The sequence below is a fragment of the Pituophis catenifer genome, unplaced genomic scaffold (assembly GCF_029215685.1).
Source record: "Pituophis catenifer annectens isolate HBS135680 unplaced genomic scaffold, rPitCat1.0.hap2 SCAF_8, whole genome shotgun sequence".
NCBI classification, from domain to species: domain Eukaryota; kingdom Metazoa; phylum Chordata; class Lepidosauria; order Squamata; family Colubridae; genus Pituophis; species Pituophis catenifer.
This window is the reverse complement of record NW_027256888.1, coordinates 38,759,703-38,778,116: the sequence shown is the minus strand read 5'-3', so window position 1 is coordinate 38,778,116 and position 18,414 is coordinate 38,759,703. Positions and strand designations below refer to the sequence as shown.

General features: G+C 38.6%; 1 protein-coding gene across 1 annotated transcript in view; it reads left to right on the top strand.

Moving 5' to 3' along the window:
* Positions 1-3,167: 3,167 nt before the first annotated feature.
* The window catches only part of ENPP6 (ectonucleotide pyrophosphatase/phosphodiesterase 6), a 41,603-nt gene continuing 26,356 nt past the window's right edge, over positions 3,168-18,414 (top strand). Inside the window, exon 1 of the mRNA XM_070948478.1 lies at positions 3,168-3,426. Coding sequence (XP_070804579.1) covers positions 3,192-3,426 — 235 coding nt within the window. The 5' untranslated portion in view covers positions 3,168-3,191. The remainder of the gene's footprint in view (positions 3,427-18,414) is intronic.

Sequence of the window (18,414 nt, the reverse complement as noted above, 5' to 3'; positions counted from 1 at the left end):
AGAGTTTCATGAGAATTTGGGGCCCTTGAGAGACTTAGGGCCAAAAAAGTTGACTAAGATCTCAAATGTAACCAATTTTCTATCACTTGGACCTTTTGCCTCTTAATCAGTTATAAATGGTCAATTTGCCATCACAGTCATGTGACTGCGTGTTGTTAACCTTCAAGTTCTGCTGTCAGATGATTGTGATTCACAATATTTGCTGCTGGTTCTGGCATTTTTTGCTGATTTCCAGGAAAAAAACTGCCCGTTCAAATGAATGGATTCGTTTAACAACTGCCATGTTCACTTCGAGTGCTGTAAAAAGTCTGAAAAATTGCTTTAGGTCACATGGGTGCCTTGATTTATGACCACAAAAACTTACAACCATAATTCCAGGCTCAATTATGGTTGTAAGTTGAGGAGAACCTGTAGCATCAAACTTCTGGACACCAGCTATCAGTCTACCAGATTTTTGAAGCATGAAAAACAAGTAATTCATTTTACTATAAAGATCCTGGAAAGCAAACCTGATCCTAAGAAGCAAGAAGGAAGTAAACATTTAACCATTAAGTCATAAATCTTTTGCCTGAGCTAATCTATCTATTTCTTCAAACAATTAACACAGAGCAGCAAAGGATGAGAATCAAAGATATGTATTAGTGAATGAACAATTTGCTGTATGTTAAATAGGCTGGGTACTTGACATAGTTAATTCAATAATTATGTAATTGCCTAATTAATGAATATTGTGACAAGATGCAAATCTGTCTGCAACTATAAGAGCTAAGATCTTGAGGAAGTTGTGTGTTACTTATTTCTCAGCTCCTGCTCTGTTATTAGGACACAGAGCCTGGTTTCTCTGAGATAAGCCTAGTATGCTGTTTGTCTGCAAGTCTCTACTTGTCAGTGACATTTGAAGGCATTTAGAAACATACAGGAAATGGGTACTTCTTGTATAGCTAACTACTTCTTGAATTAAGACAAATTGTCCAGGCTATTTTTCTCTTTCTGTCCAGGGTTGGAGAAGGCTAGGCTGAGAAGAAATTCAGGAGGATGAGTTTGATCCATAATCCCATACAGCCCAGTTTTTGAAAAACCTGCTGTTTAACCTGCTATACTCTTACACAGTGGTGAAATCTGAATCAGTTTGCCACCAGTTCACTGGCCACGCATGCACGCTGCGCGCCAAACGTGCACTACATGCACATGCAAGCATGCCGTGCACCAAACACACTGCACATTTATGCACAGTGCACACCAAATGTGTGTTACATGTGCACACATGCACAGTTCACGCTAAAAGGAGGCTTGAGAAGGTAAGTAGAGCAGCAAGGGGGGATCAGTTGTGCCGCGTGATTTAGATTCACTAGAAAGCAGGATTTCCTGCTTTCTAGTGATTTTAAATCACGCGGCACAGCTAATCGTCGGAAATACAGCTTTGGAGGAACCAGTAGCTTTTTTTTACTATCGATTCGCCCAAACCAGTAGTTTTCATCACTACCGGTTCGCCTGCACCAGTGCGAACCAGTAGCATTTCTCCACTGCTCCTATAGCAGCTTATTTGGGTGCAATGGAATTAGGGCTACTTCTTCATATTGCACTCTCATGAATGAAAGCCCCAATGCATCAAGTGTGGCAACTGATCAGACCACTTTATATTGCAATTTATAATAAAGATTTGTCTTTCCTTATCCCTAGCGAGTTCTGTTTTAAGATCTATACTATTGAAATATGTGAAATTCCGGAGAGTGTAGATTTAATATGTTATACATTTACATGGGCCTAGTTAAGTGAGGAAAACGTGCCAACTTAGGCTGATCTTAGAAAACTGAGGAGGGCTGGTCTTTGTTAGTATTTGCATGGAAGACCACAAGGGCGGTAGGCTAGATTGGGAAGTAAAATAAAAATTAATATGAAGGTGGACGAGTTGAGTGGGATCCCGAGTAGATCAATCTTGAGTAAACTGGTGATAAATAAATTGTAGCTTTATAATTAATTAACCAGACTTTTAAAAAATGTAGGAATGGAACTCTGAGCTGAAACATCGTTGAAGAAACAGCTTGGCCTGAACTTTGAACTGAGTTATGGCAATCAGATCCACCACAAACATGCAGCTATTGAATCAAAGTCTTTTCCAGTATACCAGGAGTTCAGAGCCCACTTTGTCTTAATGGCACCTTCGTTTACTGTATGTGGAAAAGTTACCTTCATGATGGACTAGTCTTTATGGCGACCTAAGCTAGTTCAGATAAGCTGTCTCATCAATGAAACATTCTACAAGCAGCTATTTTGATCGTTACACCACTTGTCTTTTATATATAATGTACATAACTTTGTGTTTGCCCTCTATGTTTTATTATCTTTTTCTGTTATTTTAAAAGCAATAAGATTATTTAAAAAATTTATAGGGGGCCTCCATGGTCCCCTCCTTCATTACAACATTTATATACATAGTGCTATGATAGCATTAGTGAAACTGGCTCAATGGCTTTTACTATTGTTTGGATTTATTACATTTTTTCCCCTCGACAAAAGCCATTCAGCCTGAGAGAAAATGATTGCAGTTTACCAGTCAGTAAAGCATTTTAGAAATGTCTTTAGAAATAGTTTGTAAACACAAAAAGTCACTAGGATAAAAATATCTCCCATACATTGATCCATTAGTAAACAAATCTCTTCATAAAATTACAAGTATATGATCTTAACAAATACATTCAAACTTTAAAAATTTAATCATCCTTCAGGTTAAAATTATAGTTAGTTGCTGATTGTAAAGCTAAGACTCTGATTACATTTTCAAATTTATCCACTGCTCTGAAAAACCTGACATCTAGGAAAACAAGACTCTGTATTAATGCTTTTTTAACTCTTTGTAAGGCAGGGAAGCAGCTTGAATCAGAAGGCATGCGGCTTCTCCCTGTGGCTCACTCTTCTTCTTGCTTCTTTTGTTCTATAATTAGTATTCACTACTGAAGTGCAAGCAACCATAGTAGCAAAGTTCGAAGCCTTTTGGTAAGTAGGCCGTAATTTGGAAAGTCTGGCAAGTTCAATTTGTGCTGCTGTACCTTTAAATTCTGGGGTAATCCCGAGAACTGTGAGGTCCAGCCCTTGGGGAAAAAAAAAGAACTACAGATGGATTTTTTTCCCCAGAGCAACTACATACGGACTAAGAGCACAGAGAAGATTCAGGCAAGCCTCCATCCAGCAACATGGCAACATATGTTGTGTGTCTTCTGCTAGTCCTTACCCTGGTACGCTCATCTCTTGCACAGCCAAAGCTCCTACTGTTTTTGCTTGATGGGTTTCGACATGATTATCTCTCCGAGGAAGCACTAGAGTCTTTGCCTGGCTTCAGAGAGATTGTCAGCAGGGGAGTGAAAGTGGATTACCTAACCCCCGACTTCCCCAGTCTTTCTTATCCAAACTATTACACCCTGATGACTGGTGAGTACCTTCTTAAACTTTCTTGCTGTTGTGCTCATCAGGACCACCAGCCTGAAAGTGCCTCAGCTCAGATTTCCAAAACTCTGCCTGTGGGAGCCAATGCAGCCGAAAGTATCTGATGTGATGAACATTTGTCTTGGCAAAGGTTAATGAACTTGGTTCAAACAAATGATACAAAATGAATCTGCTTGATACTTAAGAAAGCAAACTTTTGTACAAATGCTATCCCACCAATTGTTTAGAATTTATTATCTCAATTTGAAAGCCCTCAAGGTGAAAATACCCACTCAAATTTTTAAAATAAATTTGAGTGTCTACTCCAGTTAATTATTTGTATTCATTTAAAATTTAAATTTCAAGCCAATATTGGTCCAATCATCAACAGCTCTGAGATGTTTAGAAGGATTAAAAAGATGAGTTAATTGCATTCCCGATAGGACTAGACTTATCCTATCGGGGGGAAATGAATTCCTGGAATTATTCAAAGCAATTAAACAGTTGTAGAATGCAGGATGTTTTTCCAATTTAGCATAGAAATATAAATGGTTCTTCCCATGTGTTTCAAAACAGCTGAACAAGACATATTTGGTTCATTGATAAAAATGAATATTCAAGTTTCAGCATATTGTAAAAATACTTTAATGAGATCACCAGTCCTTTAACAATAAAACTTGCATCTTTTTAATCTAAACTTGGAAAATCACATTAGGACAAGAAATAAGTTATCCTATTTTTAAATGTTTATGGTTTACTAATTATTCCCTGTTATGAGCCTGAAGAGCACTTCCTGTATCTTGCGAGATACAACTTCAGCTTTGTTTTTTCAGTGGACAAATATGATAATTTCCATTTCTATTTACCAAGAACGTTTGTTCATCCTTAGGTAATTGCATTGTATCTGCTTTCTTAGAACAGTATAACATACTGGTACAAAGTATGTGTGCCAGTGCTCGTCCATGTAACACTTGCAAAATAAAATTTTTTGTAGAGCCATCATAACATTACAATTAATTGAGTTTGAACTGGTACAGTAATAGGCACATTGCATCCTATGATAAGAGAGCAAGCCTTCAAGATTTGCAATTATTCACTTAGGGTGCTGGTGTGTATTTCGTCCCATAGAAAAGTCTTTTGCGTTTCCACAGGACTCCTTCAGAACCAGCATTTATGACCTGTTCAAAGTTCATTTTTCCTTCTTGATCTGGTTGGAACAGTAGGAATGCCAAGCAAGCCACAGAAAATGTGTCCAAAGAATATCCCACGGGACCTACAATTAAGAGGCAACACAACTTTTTAAAATTCCTACTTATCTGATTGGAACATCCCACCAAAAAAATAGCTGTATTTCTTGGGATGAGAAAAAAAAATCTTGCTGCCCTCGGATCACTAAACAGTATCAGAATCTAAGAACGACACTGGGAACTATAAAAGTTGTTCTTGTGAAACTGGACAAATACCAGTTTCTTTGACTGAGCTGCAGAAATCTTAAATCAACAACACACTTGCTTGCTATTTCCTGTTTAACAGCAATGGTGTTAACGTCAGGAAGGGAAGGGACTTTGGTTGATGAACAAGCTAATAAAGACCTATGACTTGGAGAAGAGTTGGCGTTGCTCAAAATAAACAGAGGTCAAGGCCACATTTATTGATTTATACTTAAGGTACAACTGATCACTTTCTGATTCTGGCTTGCTTGCAATTGTTTCTTCCAAGTTGAATTATTATGTTCTTGAGCAGAAAATGCCCACAGGTACTGCCCAGTTTATGGCTGATTATCAGGAATCCAATCCTACTTTCCTGAAAGAGGGTTGCTTCCAAGCAGCTGTCCAAAATACAGCAGTTTTATCCAGCGGTGAAATCCACTTACCTTCGCTACCAGTTCGGGAACGGGAGCTATGCGCGCGTGCGCCTTTTCTGTGCATGCACAGAGCCTTCTGCGCATGTGCAGAAGGTAAAAAAGAGGATGTAATGATGTCCCGGTGGATGGGCAGAGCCTCCTGCTGCCAGCGCTACCGGTTCGCACTACCGGTTTGATCATCTCTGAATGTTAGATAATGATGGCATTGATTTGAAATGACAGTGGTGAAACCTCTACAGACAATAATGCTCTGTTGGAAAAATATTAAGACAAGCAACTTAGCTCCTAGTTCAGTGCTGGTGAACCTTTTTGGCACTGAGTGCCAAAACGAGAGTACCGGTGTGCGTGCCGGAAACCAGAAGAGCAGCTGTGCGCCGGGAAAATTATCTTCCAGTTTCTGGCATGCACATGCGCACTGGCCAACTGGTCTTCCAGTTTTTGGCTCGCATGCGCCCACACAGATCAGCTGGCCGGTACGCATGTGCGCACCATAAAATAGAAGATCATCTTCCTGGTGCACACATGCGCACTGGGTGGCTGCTCTTTCAGTTTCTGGTGCTCCCGTAAGCATGAAGACCAGCTGGCCAGCATGCCGGAACCCGGAAGAGCAACAGGCAACGGCTTGTGTGCCCGGAGAGATGGCTCTGTGTGCCATTTCCAGCATGCGTGCCATAGGTTCGCCATTATGGTCCTAGTTCAACTCATCTATGCTTGTCTTCTCAAGATGACAACACCCAGAATTGACAATATTTTAATAACCAGAATTACCAGTTGCCTTGCCAAGAACTTGATTGGTCTAGATGGGAAAGCAATCTACTTATTCAAAGGCTGGTTTTTATTTCATCAAGAGTCTTTCAAAAAAGTAATCCTTTAGTGTTATCTTTAGATTATAAGGAATTAATCCTGACATTGGCTCTATTATGAAAATCCTAAAGTTTGGAAGTTCTTAGAAAATATAGAACAAGTTCATGAAGAATTGATAGACAAAATATTTTCAGATTATCAAAACATGTTTCTGAAATTGTTCAAGATGTAAGTATTCAATAGAGTATTTGGTGACCAGATAATTGATGCAGTTTTAAAATTTCAGTTTAACTCTTGCATTCCAATTTTATCCACTATTTTGGCTGTAGTTATTTTTTTATATTACCATATTTTTCGCACTATAAGACGCACTTTCCATCCCCCCAAAAAGTGGGTGGAAATGTCTGTGCGTCTTTATAAAGCGAATATTGCAGCGGGAGAGGGGAGTTGTCACCTCTGCTGCTGCCTGTCACTGCTGTCGTCGTTTGCTGCCACCGGGGAATGCTGGAGCCTTCGCTGCTGAGCAACTGATCAGTGGTTGAATGATCTCCCAGAATACCACCAATTAGGCAGTGGGGATCACCGCTGCCACTGTTTGCTGCTGCCAATTGCCAATGGCGATTGGTGGTGATGGCAAAAAGCAGCAGCGAATGGCAGTGGCAAACGGCAGCAGCCAATGGCGGTGGTGGCGATACCCACCGCCTAGAACAGCTGATTGGCAGTATTCCGGGAGGCCGATCCCACCGCCAATCAGTTGCTTGTCAGTAAAGGCCCCAGCGTTTCCCAGCGGCAGCAGCAGCTCAGCTCAGTTGACCCGTGGTGGGCGCAATGGAGCAGAACCCTGACGAGTCATATGCTGGGGCTGCAATAATGTGCTGAAGTTGACCAAGCTGTTTGCTGTTTGCTGCAAGGACGCTAGCCAGATGAATACCAGATGGATGATGGGAGGCAGAGGCAGATTTTTTTTTCTTGTTTTCCTCCTCTAAAGCTAATATGCGTTTTATGGTCCGGTGTGTCTTATAGTGCGAAAAATACAGTGTTTATGTTGTATACTGTTATGTACTGACAGGTTGGAGCATGCGTGTCAGCCACCGCCAGGCGAGGGCGCTCTTCTGGCGGGAATGAGGAGAGCGCTCATTGGATAAGACGCTGACAGCTTGAATATATTAAGAGCTGTCAAACCCTGTCAGATTTGCTTAGCTCCTCAGTTAGTAGTTGTTGTAGAGATCCAGCCGTTGCTGTTAATTGTTCTAATTAAAGGAATGGTTATGGTTAATTGAATTGGCCTCGTTTATGCCTCCCCACCTCAGTATTTATCACTGGCGACGAAGGTGGGATTGTGAGGCAGCAAATCGAGCAACTACGTTTCAGCTGTCACCGAGCTGTTAACCATACCAGAAAGCAGAGTAAGAGCCTCAGGCAACCGTCCAGGCACCATGGCCACCCTAACGATGTTTGCGCCCTTTAACCAGACGCAGGAGACGTGGGACTCTTTCCTAGACAGGTTTGACTGTTTCTTAGCAGCTAATGACTATAAGGCTTTACATCTGCTGTTTTCCAGGGGTTTTTGGGAGCACTAGGCATTCGCCATGCCCGTGTGGCCCCGTTTCATCCTGCCGGAAATGGTTTGGCTGAGAGGGCCGTGAGGTCAGCTAAGGAGGCCCTCCGTCGGTTGGGGTCAGGGGATTGGAAGTCTAAGATAGCCACTTACCTTTTGACGCAACACTCTACCCCCTGCCCGGTCTCCAATCGCTCCCCGGCGGAACTGCTTATGGGCCGCCGTCTGCGAATTCCCTTAGATCGTTTACATCCAACCTATTCCCCTGAGTTGCCCTTGGACTCCATGGGTGGGGTCCGAGTTTTCATCGAAGGGGACCCTGTCTATGCTAGAAATTACAGTGGCGACCCCCGTTGGGTTCCGGGGAAAATTTCAGGGGTTACGGGACCACGTTCTTATTCTGTCCTCCTGGCCGATGGCCGTCTGTGGTGAAGGCACATTGACCAGTTGAGGGCACGGCGTTTGCCAGACTCGCAGGAGTTTGGCCCCCGATCCTCGCCCGTTCCTGTGAGTCCACCAGTGTGCATGCGCATGCCTGACCACCTACCTCCGTCACTCCCGTTGGACTCACCTGTGCGGAAGGAACCGGCTGCGCTTGATACCCTGGGCGACAAGGGGTTAACTCCTCCGTTCCCCAACATCGCCGATTCTCCAACCCAGTCGCCCATTCCGACTGCCGGGACCAGTTTACGCCGTTCAGGGAGGAGCCGTCACCGCCCGGCATACCTGCGCGATTACGCATGTGCCATTCCGGGGGAAAGGGGTGTTATGTACTGACAGGTTGGAGCATGCGTGTCAGCCACCGCCAGGCGAGGGCGCTCTTCTGGCGGGAATGAGGAGAGCGCTCATTGGATAAGACGCTGACAGCTTGAATATATTAAGAGCTGTCAAACCCTGTCAGATTTGCTTAGCTCCTCAGTTAGTAGTTGTTGTAGAGATCCAGCCGTTGCTGTTAATTGTTCTAATTAAAGGAATGGTTATGGTTAATTGAATTGGCCTCGTTTATGCCTCCCCACCTCAGTATTTATCATATACCATTTTGATTTTCATTACATTTGGTGGATGCCTTTTAATTGGTTGTAGGTTTTGCTTTGTTACTGTAAACTACTATAATCCTTTTGAATCAGTGTTAAAGAAAAAATAAATATCAATAAATAAAACAGAATTTAAATATAGTTTGAATTACTAAAGAAAGTAATTCTTCTTAAATGTAGTTACAAAAATATCTTAAAAATCAAATATATACTCCAGCATCAATGTGTTTCTTTATTAATCTATTAAATTAATAACCCCAATTTAAGAATCGTGATGTAGATCTAAGAATACAGGATCCTAGGACAATGAAGATAATTCTGAATTGGATTCTGAAAAGAGATGAATCCTCAACAGATTTCTTTCTTAAAGCTGAAGTTGGTTTATTGTGATCTAATGCTGATTTAACACATTGTGGTGTCATTTGTTGGTTTTGTCCTATTTTATTATGTGAACCAAGCAGTTCAATGTGAAGAATGGAAAATCTGAAGGCTTCACTGCAGATTTGAAAATCAAAAGTGCATTTTTCTGTAGTGTTAAGGTTTGAAGCAATAAAAAATGTAGTTTCATTCTTAAATTAGGCTTTAAAAATATCTTGGCATGTAAGGCTTGTCAAAGCAATGAAATGTAACCAGGAAGGTTTTAACAGCAGGGAAATGTGCAAAAGTATTTTTTCTAAGATAATGAAAGATCTGTTATTGATAAACTTGGATAAGGTTGTATGATGACTTGAAAGTCTAGCTGGAATGTGTGCCTCTATCAATTTTCTTTAAAACATTATGGAGAAAAGTGTGAAACAGTGAAAGCATATAGTAGGTAAATTGCAATAAGGCATGATCATATCGTACCAACTTGATTATTGTATCTTTGTAGTTTGTTTTACACAAAGGAGTTCACTATTCTCTCGAAGTATTAAGTCTTCTACAAGAAGCTTCTCGAGAGGTCTGAATGCCTGAAAGATTTGGAAGAAACACAACTTGAACCCCATATCTTCCATCCAAACAAATAATGATGATTCAGATCTGGGTTTGGAGGTACAAGAGAAAAATTTCACTGAGCAGGGTGAAATCTGAGCATAATATTTATAGAAGAGAAATAGAAATGACATTCTCCATACCTTTTGCACAGTCCTTTGCTGTTGGCAACCCTAGCCTGGGTGATGAGAGTTATAAATCTAAATATTTTACATCTTAATTTTTTGCCTGGAAAAGATCATCAATATGAGAAGGCCTATTTCCTGGCCAAAAAGAAAGCAAAAGGGAGACTTAGCAGCTCTAAACTGCAAAAATTCTGACAATCTCTTGATGGCACTCATAGAGATACAGGACCTCTTTTTGCTATTTTCCCAATTTTTTGAGCTCAGATTGGCTAATCCTGTTAACTGTGGGACTAAATGTTTAAATTGCAGGCCTACATGATAGAGCAGAAATACTGAATCCAGTTCATGGCCAAACACACAACTTGTTCTTAGACTCTAGCTATGATCTACAGCAGATTTATTTTGAAATCAGTTCACTGTGCTAGGAAAGCAGAACAAGGTTATGAATACAACAACCGTAGAATAATTTAACACTGTTATTGTATTGGTTTATTCCAGTGATGGGTTTCAAACTTTTTTACTACAGGTTCTGTGGCATGTCTTGGTGAGAGTGGCAGGGGAAGGATACTGTAAAATCTCCATTCCCACCCCACTCCGGGGGAAGGTTACTGCAAAATCCTCATTTCCTCCTGATTAGCTGGGATTTGGGAGGCAGAGAACAGATGGGGGCGGGGCCAGTCAGAATTTTTACTACCGGTTCTCCGAACTACTCAAAATTTCCGCTACTGGTTCTCCAGAACTGGTCAGAACCTGCTGAAGCCCACCTCTGGTTTATTCCCTTTTAACCTTTTCTTTCCCATAAACACTAAACTAAAGTAGAGTGATTTAATAAAGTGATTTAATTCAGCAAGATAGCCCATGAAGAAATCCGTAACTATTGTTATATTATTTATTTTGCGTAGAAGATCCCACATGCTACTTTTAAAGTTCATCTACTGCATAGATTTTATTTGCAAAAAAAAACACCACAATCTGCTAGTATGGAAGAAAACTGCTGCAAGAAAATAAGCAAACCAGAAAACATAATAGCTTAGTTTGTGGGCATTTGGATTTAGTGGTGTCCTTTCAGGAAGTCATTTCAGCTGCCATGTTTCTGAATTTTGTGTATTTGCAGTTGTAAAGAGAATGTTTCCATATCATATATTTTCATTCTGACTTCCTGGCATCTGCCTACTTCATTGTTTTTATTTAAAAATAATCCTGCATAATATGCTATTATGGGTGTGAGAAGTAAATACATTTCACCTGTGGTTCTTGGAAATTGTTCAGAAATTGCCTTTCCATAAATGTAATTGAGAAAATACAACTGACCTGTTGCAATATTTTCAGGATCAGACTCAATAAGATTAGTGAGAGTTAGAGGTTTGAATATATTTTCTTTTATTTACAACAGGCATTCTATATTCACTGAATATTCACAGATAGAAGCGAGGAAAAGGATGCAGACAGCTCCTTATATATACAATGGGAGGAGCTAGATGTGGGAGTGGTGAATTATGAATACATTAAGGAGTGAAGAATAAATTAACCCCTGATACCCCGTTCATATACTATTTACATATTGGAGAATAAGGCATTTACATCTGACAAATCCCCCTCTAAATGCCGATTCGTTATACAACACCAATTACATTCAGATTCAGGACAATACAAAACATACAATTTAGAAGTTAAATATTTGTGCTGCTTAGAAGGTAAAGGCTTTGTCAATATGTCAGCTAATTGTTCTGAAGTATCACAATGCACTGTTTTAATAAATCCATCCTGAGATAATTGTCTCACATGTTTAAATTTTATATCTATGTGTCTGGACCTTTGTCCAATGGCGTCAGATCTAGATATTTCAATGGCTGCTTTATTGTCTTCATGCATAACAAAAGGCAAAGCAGGTTTTTTCCAAACATCTGAAATTAAATCATTAAACCATACAAGGTTATTTGCAGCTTTGGATAAACAAACATATTCTGCTTCTGTCGTTGAAGTGGCCACTAGTTCTTGTTTACCAGTGTACCAGTAAACAGGACAGTCATTTAAGAGGAATATATAGCCAGATGTGCTTTTTCTACATGAGGTGTCTCCAGCCCAGTCCGCATCTGCGTAACATGTAAGCTTTGGTTCTTTATTATCGTTAGGTTCTAACATTAAACAAAAGTCTAGTGTACTTTTCAGATATCTTAAAATTCTTTTAACAGCTTCCCAGTGATACATTGTTGGCTTGCTGACATGTCTGGATAATAAATTGAGTGGTAAAGCGATATCTGGTCTTGTCCAATTAGATATATAAAGAAGTGAACCTATGATTGATCTATAAAATGTGTTATCTTTGAATTCGGGAGAAGAATCATCAGTATTTCTTAGAAAGTCAGTTTGCATAGGAGTATCACAAGGTTTGGCATTATTTAGATTGCATTTATTTAAAAGTTCTATGATCTTATCTCTCTGAGTAAGTTTGAATCCTCTTTTAGTCTTATTAATTTGAACACCAAGATATTTGTTTACTTTGCCTAGAGATTTTAACGAGAAATGTTCATTTAGCTTAGTTACAAAAGTTTCTCTTCTCTCTTTATGTTTTCCTATGTATAAAATGTCATCCACATAAATCAATACAAATTCTATGTAATCATCACCCTTTTTGACAAAGAAACAGTTATCAGCAGTGGTAGCATTGAAGTCCATGGTTTTAAGTACTTTTACTAAACAATCATACCATTGTTTACCAGATTGTTTTAACCCGTATAAACTCTTGTTTAACAACCAAATCTCATTTTTGTTTGTGTATTGACTGTGAGGTGCTCTTACATATATTTCCTTATCTAGTTTTGCGTGTAGATACGCAGTCTGTATGTCATATTGGAATACATCAAGATTGAGTGCTGATGCTACCACTAGAGCTGTTTTGACACTCTCTGTTCTTACTGTGGGGGAATACGTGTCAGTATAGTCCTCCGGATATTTCTGTGCATAACCTTGCGCAACTAGTCTAGCTTTGTATAGGGTATTGCCTCCCTCTAAGTTCTTAATTTTATATATCCACCTGGTACCAATAATTGTTTTATCTTTAGGTGCAACTGCAGGTGTAAATACATTTAGTCCTTGTAAACTTTCCATCTCCTTTTTCATCGCTAATTCCCATTTTTCTTTTTCTCTACTAGGGAGTTTTAACACTTCCTCATATGTATTAGGTGTTGTAGGCTCACCATCCATATGCATTATATAATCCTTGTATTTATTTGGTATTTGATTTCTGGTGTTTCTAATAGTTTTTTTAGGTTTACTATCGTTATCATGCAAATATCTTGCTTCCTTTTTTGTTAGTGTATCTGTTTTTATTTTGTGTTGGCTATTTGTCCATGTTTTGGTTTTGTTTTTATATTTGTTGATATCTTGCTTTTCTATAGTCTCTTCCTCATGAGATTTTGTATCTTTGTTGTTATTTGGAAATATTTCATTAAGATGTATTTTAGACCAGTTGGCCTGTTCATGGAACACAGCTGTTCTGGAGACTATAAATTTGTTATTATTATCAATGAATCTGTATCCTTTAGTGCCTGTCTCGTAACCCATAAATCTGAGTCTTCTGGATACGTTTTCTCCCTTTCTTCTTAATTGCTTAGGTATGTGTACATCTGCAGTGACTCCAAATATGTGCATGTGTGCTAATTTTGGTTTCCTATTATACATCACTTCATATGGTGTCTTATTTACAATGCTGGACCAGGTTCTATTTTGTGTGTAATTTGAATAATGTAAGGCTTCTGACCAGAATTGTTTGCTTAAGCCAGCATCTTCCAATGTGCATCTAATCATGGTTTGTAATGTTGAGTTCTTCCTCTCCGCAATCCCGTTCTGGAACGCAGAAAATGGGCTAGATGTGTAATGTAACATTCCTTTGTCTTTTAACCATTGGGAGAATTCTTTAGACATGAATTCACATCCCCTATCTGTCATGATTTGTTTTATTTTGATATTGTGTTGTGTTTCTATGCGTTTGTAAAATTCCTTAAATTTTTGAAAGGTTTCATCTTTGTGTTTTAATGTATAAACAAATCCATAGCGGCTATAATCGTCTACTATTGTCAAGAAGTAACGTTTTCTATAAGTGATTGATGGAGTTAATGGACCAACTAAGTCCATGTGTACTAAATCAAAAATTTTGTTGGTTGATCTAGTAGATTTTCTTGGTCTGGGACTAGTTTTTAGTTTTGTAGATTTACATACTGAGCATTCCAAATAGTTTTCACAATTTTTTATTTTAACACCTTCTGCGTGTTCAGTCATTTTTTGTACTACAGGAAAACTGGCATGTCCTAACTTCCTATGTAAGATGTGAGCACACTCATCATGAATTGGCTTACCTATTTTTGGTTTTTTTTCATTGTGTGTATCTATGTGATCATGAGATATTTTACATTCATCATTGTCACTGTTGCTAATATTTTCATTATCTACTTCAATACAATCTTCCATATTTGAATCAATGTTATGCAACCATTTTTCCTTTGTTATCAGATAAGGTAGGCCTCCTTTAATCATCACAGTGCCTATATTTATTTTATTCTTCTCCAAAGTCGCTTTTCCTTTAGAAAAAACAATGTTAATGTCAGAATCTCTACTTAGTTTTATGGCACTTAGTATGTTATGAGGTATTTCAGGTATTAACAATACCCCCTCTATTTTTCCTAGACCAGGCAGGGTTACATTCCCTCTACCTAATACTTGAACCTTTTCTTGGTTAGCTACCTTTATTACAAATTTATCTTCTATAAATGAAGACAATATATTTTTGTTATTAGTGGTGTGATTAGTTGCTCCAGAATCAATAAGCCAATTATTGTTCTCATTTTGCTGTATGTTAGTGTTGTCTTGTTTATTTAATCCATTTAGTGAACCAGATTTTCTATCTTTTGAATTATCTCTGCCCCCTCTATTCTCTTTGTAATTTGGTGGGCTTCTATATCTATGTCTATCTATGGAAGACTGTCTATAATTGTATTTGTTTCTATATTCTGACCTATGTCTTTCCTTTGAAATCTTGGGGCAATCTCTCCTATTGTGTTCCCTGGATCCACAGTTATGACATTTAAATGTTTCATTATATTTTTCTTGGAAAGCTACTTTCCTATATGGTTTGTGTTCTATGTGATTGTTAGAACGATTCCTTCTTGAATTGTCTTCTGCTATTAATTTATTGGATAGACTTTCTATGGATAAGTATCCTAGATTGATTGTGTCTAAATGTGTTATATAATTGTCCCATGATGGATCAAGTGAGTTGATAATAACACTTTTCATTGTTTGGTCTGAAATCACCTCCCCCCTCAAATGCAGCTCAGCTCTTATTTTGTTTAAAGATATTAAGTGCTCACTTATGGAAACCCCTGGTTTTATCCTAGATGAAAAGAAATCTTTAGACATCCTTGTGGTGGTAGCTACACTGTCACTGTGAAACAAATTAAACATGCATTGAATAATTTCTGAAACAGTCAGATTTGGCTTAATGCTGTGATACATTGCAGGAGACACACTAGATATTAATAAGAAAAATGCTCTATGGTGTAAACAATCTATTTTTAGAGTCCAAGGTCTTTTTTTTTTTTTTTTTAATTTGATTTATATGCCGCCCTTCTCCGGAGACTCAGGGCGGCTTACAGTGCGTTAAGCAATAGCCTTCATACTTTTGTATATTTATACAAAGTCAGCTTATTGCCCCCACAAACTGGGTCCTCATTTAACCTACCTTAGAAAGGATGGAAGGCTGAGTCAACCTTGAGCCTTGGAGAGATTCGAACCAGCAGTAAATTGCAGGCAGCTGTGTTAATAACAGGGTGCTTTAAACCACTGTAGTACCAAGGCTCTTTTTTTGGGGGACTAGTGATAAAAAATAGTAAGTTTTCCTTCATAAAGACAACCTGGAGCTGTTGATACCATTCTTGCAAATTAATGCCATCTACCCTTAGCTTTGGGAAGTCACTGGGTAAATTTCCGACATTATTAGGTCCATTACTTACAACCTGAGGTAGTCCGTGGTCTCGTAAATGCAGAAAGTTACAAAACGGCATGGGGATGCTCGCAACGAGCTTGCACGGTCTCCTCGCCAGTTCATGTCTTCCCAGGCCGTCTGCGTAGTCTTGCGCATGCGCGTTGTCCATTTCTTCCTTGGAGTCGTCGTGAAAGGTTCTCCTCACTGCGGCTCGCTCGTTCCGCTCCTCCTCAGATGAATCGGTCTCTGGTTCGATTTTGGGAGTCCTGACGACGGCGGCTGTTCTTCCTTTTCTTCTGAGGGCGTTGGTGCTTGCTTTGGTCTGTGGCGTGGGGCGGTATCGGCAGGGCTCTCTGGGTTCGGGCGTCGGCGCTCTCGTAGTCAGGATGGGAGCGGGCAGGTCTTGAGGCATTGGCTTGCTCGCTCGCTTCTTCGTTAGCTTTTTAGTAATTTTTAGTTTTGGCCCAAATGCAGCAAAAAGCGTTTTCATTGCTGATTTTATTTGGTAGTTTGTTGAATCACCTTCACTTTCTGATTCTGATTCTTCTGAGGAGTTTGAATCTTCTTTTTCATTTTCGTTGTCTGATAACGTTTTTCGCGCCAGAAATTTTGAATTGGGCTTTTTGATTGGCTCTGCTTCGCTCACCTTGGAGGCCTGTTGAAACCAAGATGGCTGCCATTCAAAATTTCGCGCTGGATCACCGTTTTTCTTCTTCACAATATTTTTTTCTGCAGTCATATCACTCACTATTTTTGGGTCTTTAGACTTTTCATTGGTGATGTTTTTCTCTCTCGCTGCTCCGCTGTTCTTCAGCATATCTTGGAGGTTCGCGATGAGGCTTTCATCGTTCTTCTGGCTCTTTAATAGTTTTAATATTTCTGACCTGAGTTCGTTATTCTCTATTTCGATTTCCTCCTGGTCATCATTTTCATCTATAATTTCTTCGTCTTCAGTGGTGTATTCTTCGGATTCTCTCGAAATTGCGTTTGTGGATTCGTTGGTTATTTCTTGTTCTGTTTCCATTTCTTTGCTGTATGCCCTGGTGTTGGGCCTATCTTTCTTAGACATTTTTAAGTTTTTATTGAGTCAATTAACCATCCTCTGCTACCAACTTGTTGCAATATTTTCAGGATCAGACTCAATAAGATTAGTGAGAGTTAGAGGTTTGAATATATTTTCTTTTATTTACAACAGGCATTCTATATTCACTGAATATTCACAGATAGAAGCGAGGAAAAGGATGCAGACAGCTCCTTATATATACAATGGGAGGAGCTAGATGTGGGAGTGGTGAATTATGAATACATTAAGGAGTGAAGAATAAATTAACCCCTGATACCCCGTTCATATACTATTTACATATTGGAGAATAAGGCATTTACATCTGACATGACCATCTTTCCATTTCAGGGTACACTGTTTGCTGGAGAGTTTGGCTGAAAGGGCTGGTTCTCATCTAGAAATATTCAAGTTGTAAGGCAGGCATTACTTACAGATGATTCCTTCCAAACAGATAATTTTGTTTCTGCGTGGATGACTCTATGAGTAATCATGGGCAACAAAGTAATAACAAAAAACTTGATTAACCCGAAGATGCTTTGCTAATATAGTATCAAATTGTATGCTATGAGTTTATTATTAATGAATTACTGTATTGGTTATGATAATCTACCTGTTTTTATATTGGGCCTTAAGTATTTCTAAAAAGAAAATGGCCCTTTTCTTGAATATCTTGATAATTACCAGGAGTTATCAAATAAAATGCTTTGAAGAAAAACATACGGCAATATGCCTAAGGAAACATAGACTGAGCACCATTTAAGAAATAGAATTTTAACATTAAAATCTGGGCAATGCTCAGTTAGCTACTGCATTTGTTTTAATTAAAAAATTATTGAGGAAATATGGAAAATTCCTCAGAAATGCAGTTTCTCATATTTTGCTACCTATTGATCAAATGATAAACATATTTCAATAGAGATTTTAATATTGAAAATTGCAGTATAATGGCTGAAAATAATAATAAAATAATAAAGAATCTGGAAGAATCCTTCAATTAAGGCCATTTTATTCAAATCCAAATTTGATTTTTAAGTGTTGTATTTATGTAAATTCACCATGTTAATTTTTTCATAATAAATTACTTTCATCCATCAAAAATGTACTTGGATAGAATTAGAGAAATTTTAAAATCATGAAACTTCTCTTTGATTAATATGTATTTTGTTTTTGCTTGGTTTTGTTTTCAACTTTCCTAGTCTGTATTTTCTTTTGGACCAGTATAAAATAAAGGAAATCTTTGCCCAATATAAAAACAGCTAAATTATCTTAACCAATAGAGTAATTCATTAATAATAAACTCATAGCATAAAATTTGATACTATATTAGCTTATTATATATTAATTCAAGGGTTAGGGACAGCAAAGAAATAGAAGCCACTTTTGAGCCACCCAAACTTGCACAGGCTAGAAAGAGTAGCTGTATGAGAGGACGGTCCTCTACGGAAACAGAGAAGTGTCTCCGCTGCCTGCATCAGCTCATGTAGCTGGTTTTGGAGTTGATAAGCATGTGAACGAGGGAGTTTTTAAATGGAATTATTATGTATCTAATTTTGGAGAGAAAATTAGAGCGGGAAAAAGCTTGATGATCATTGGC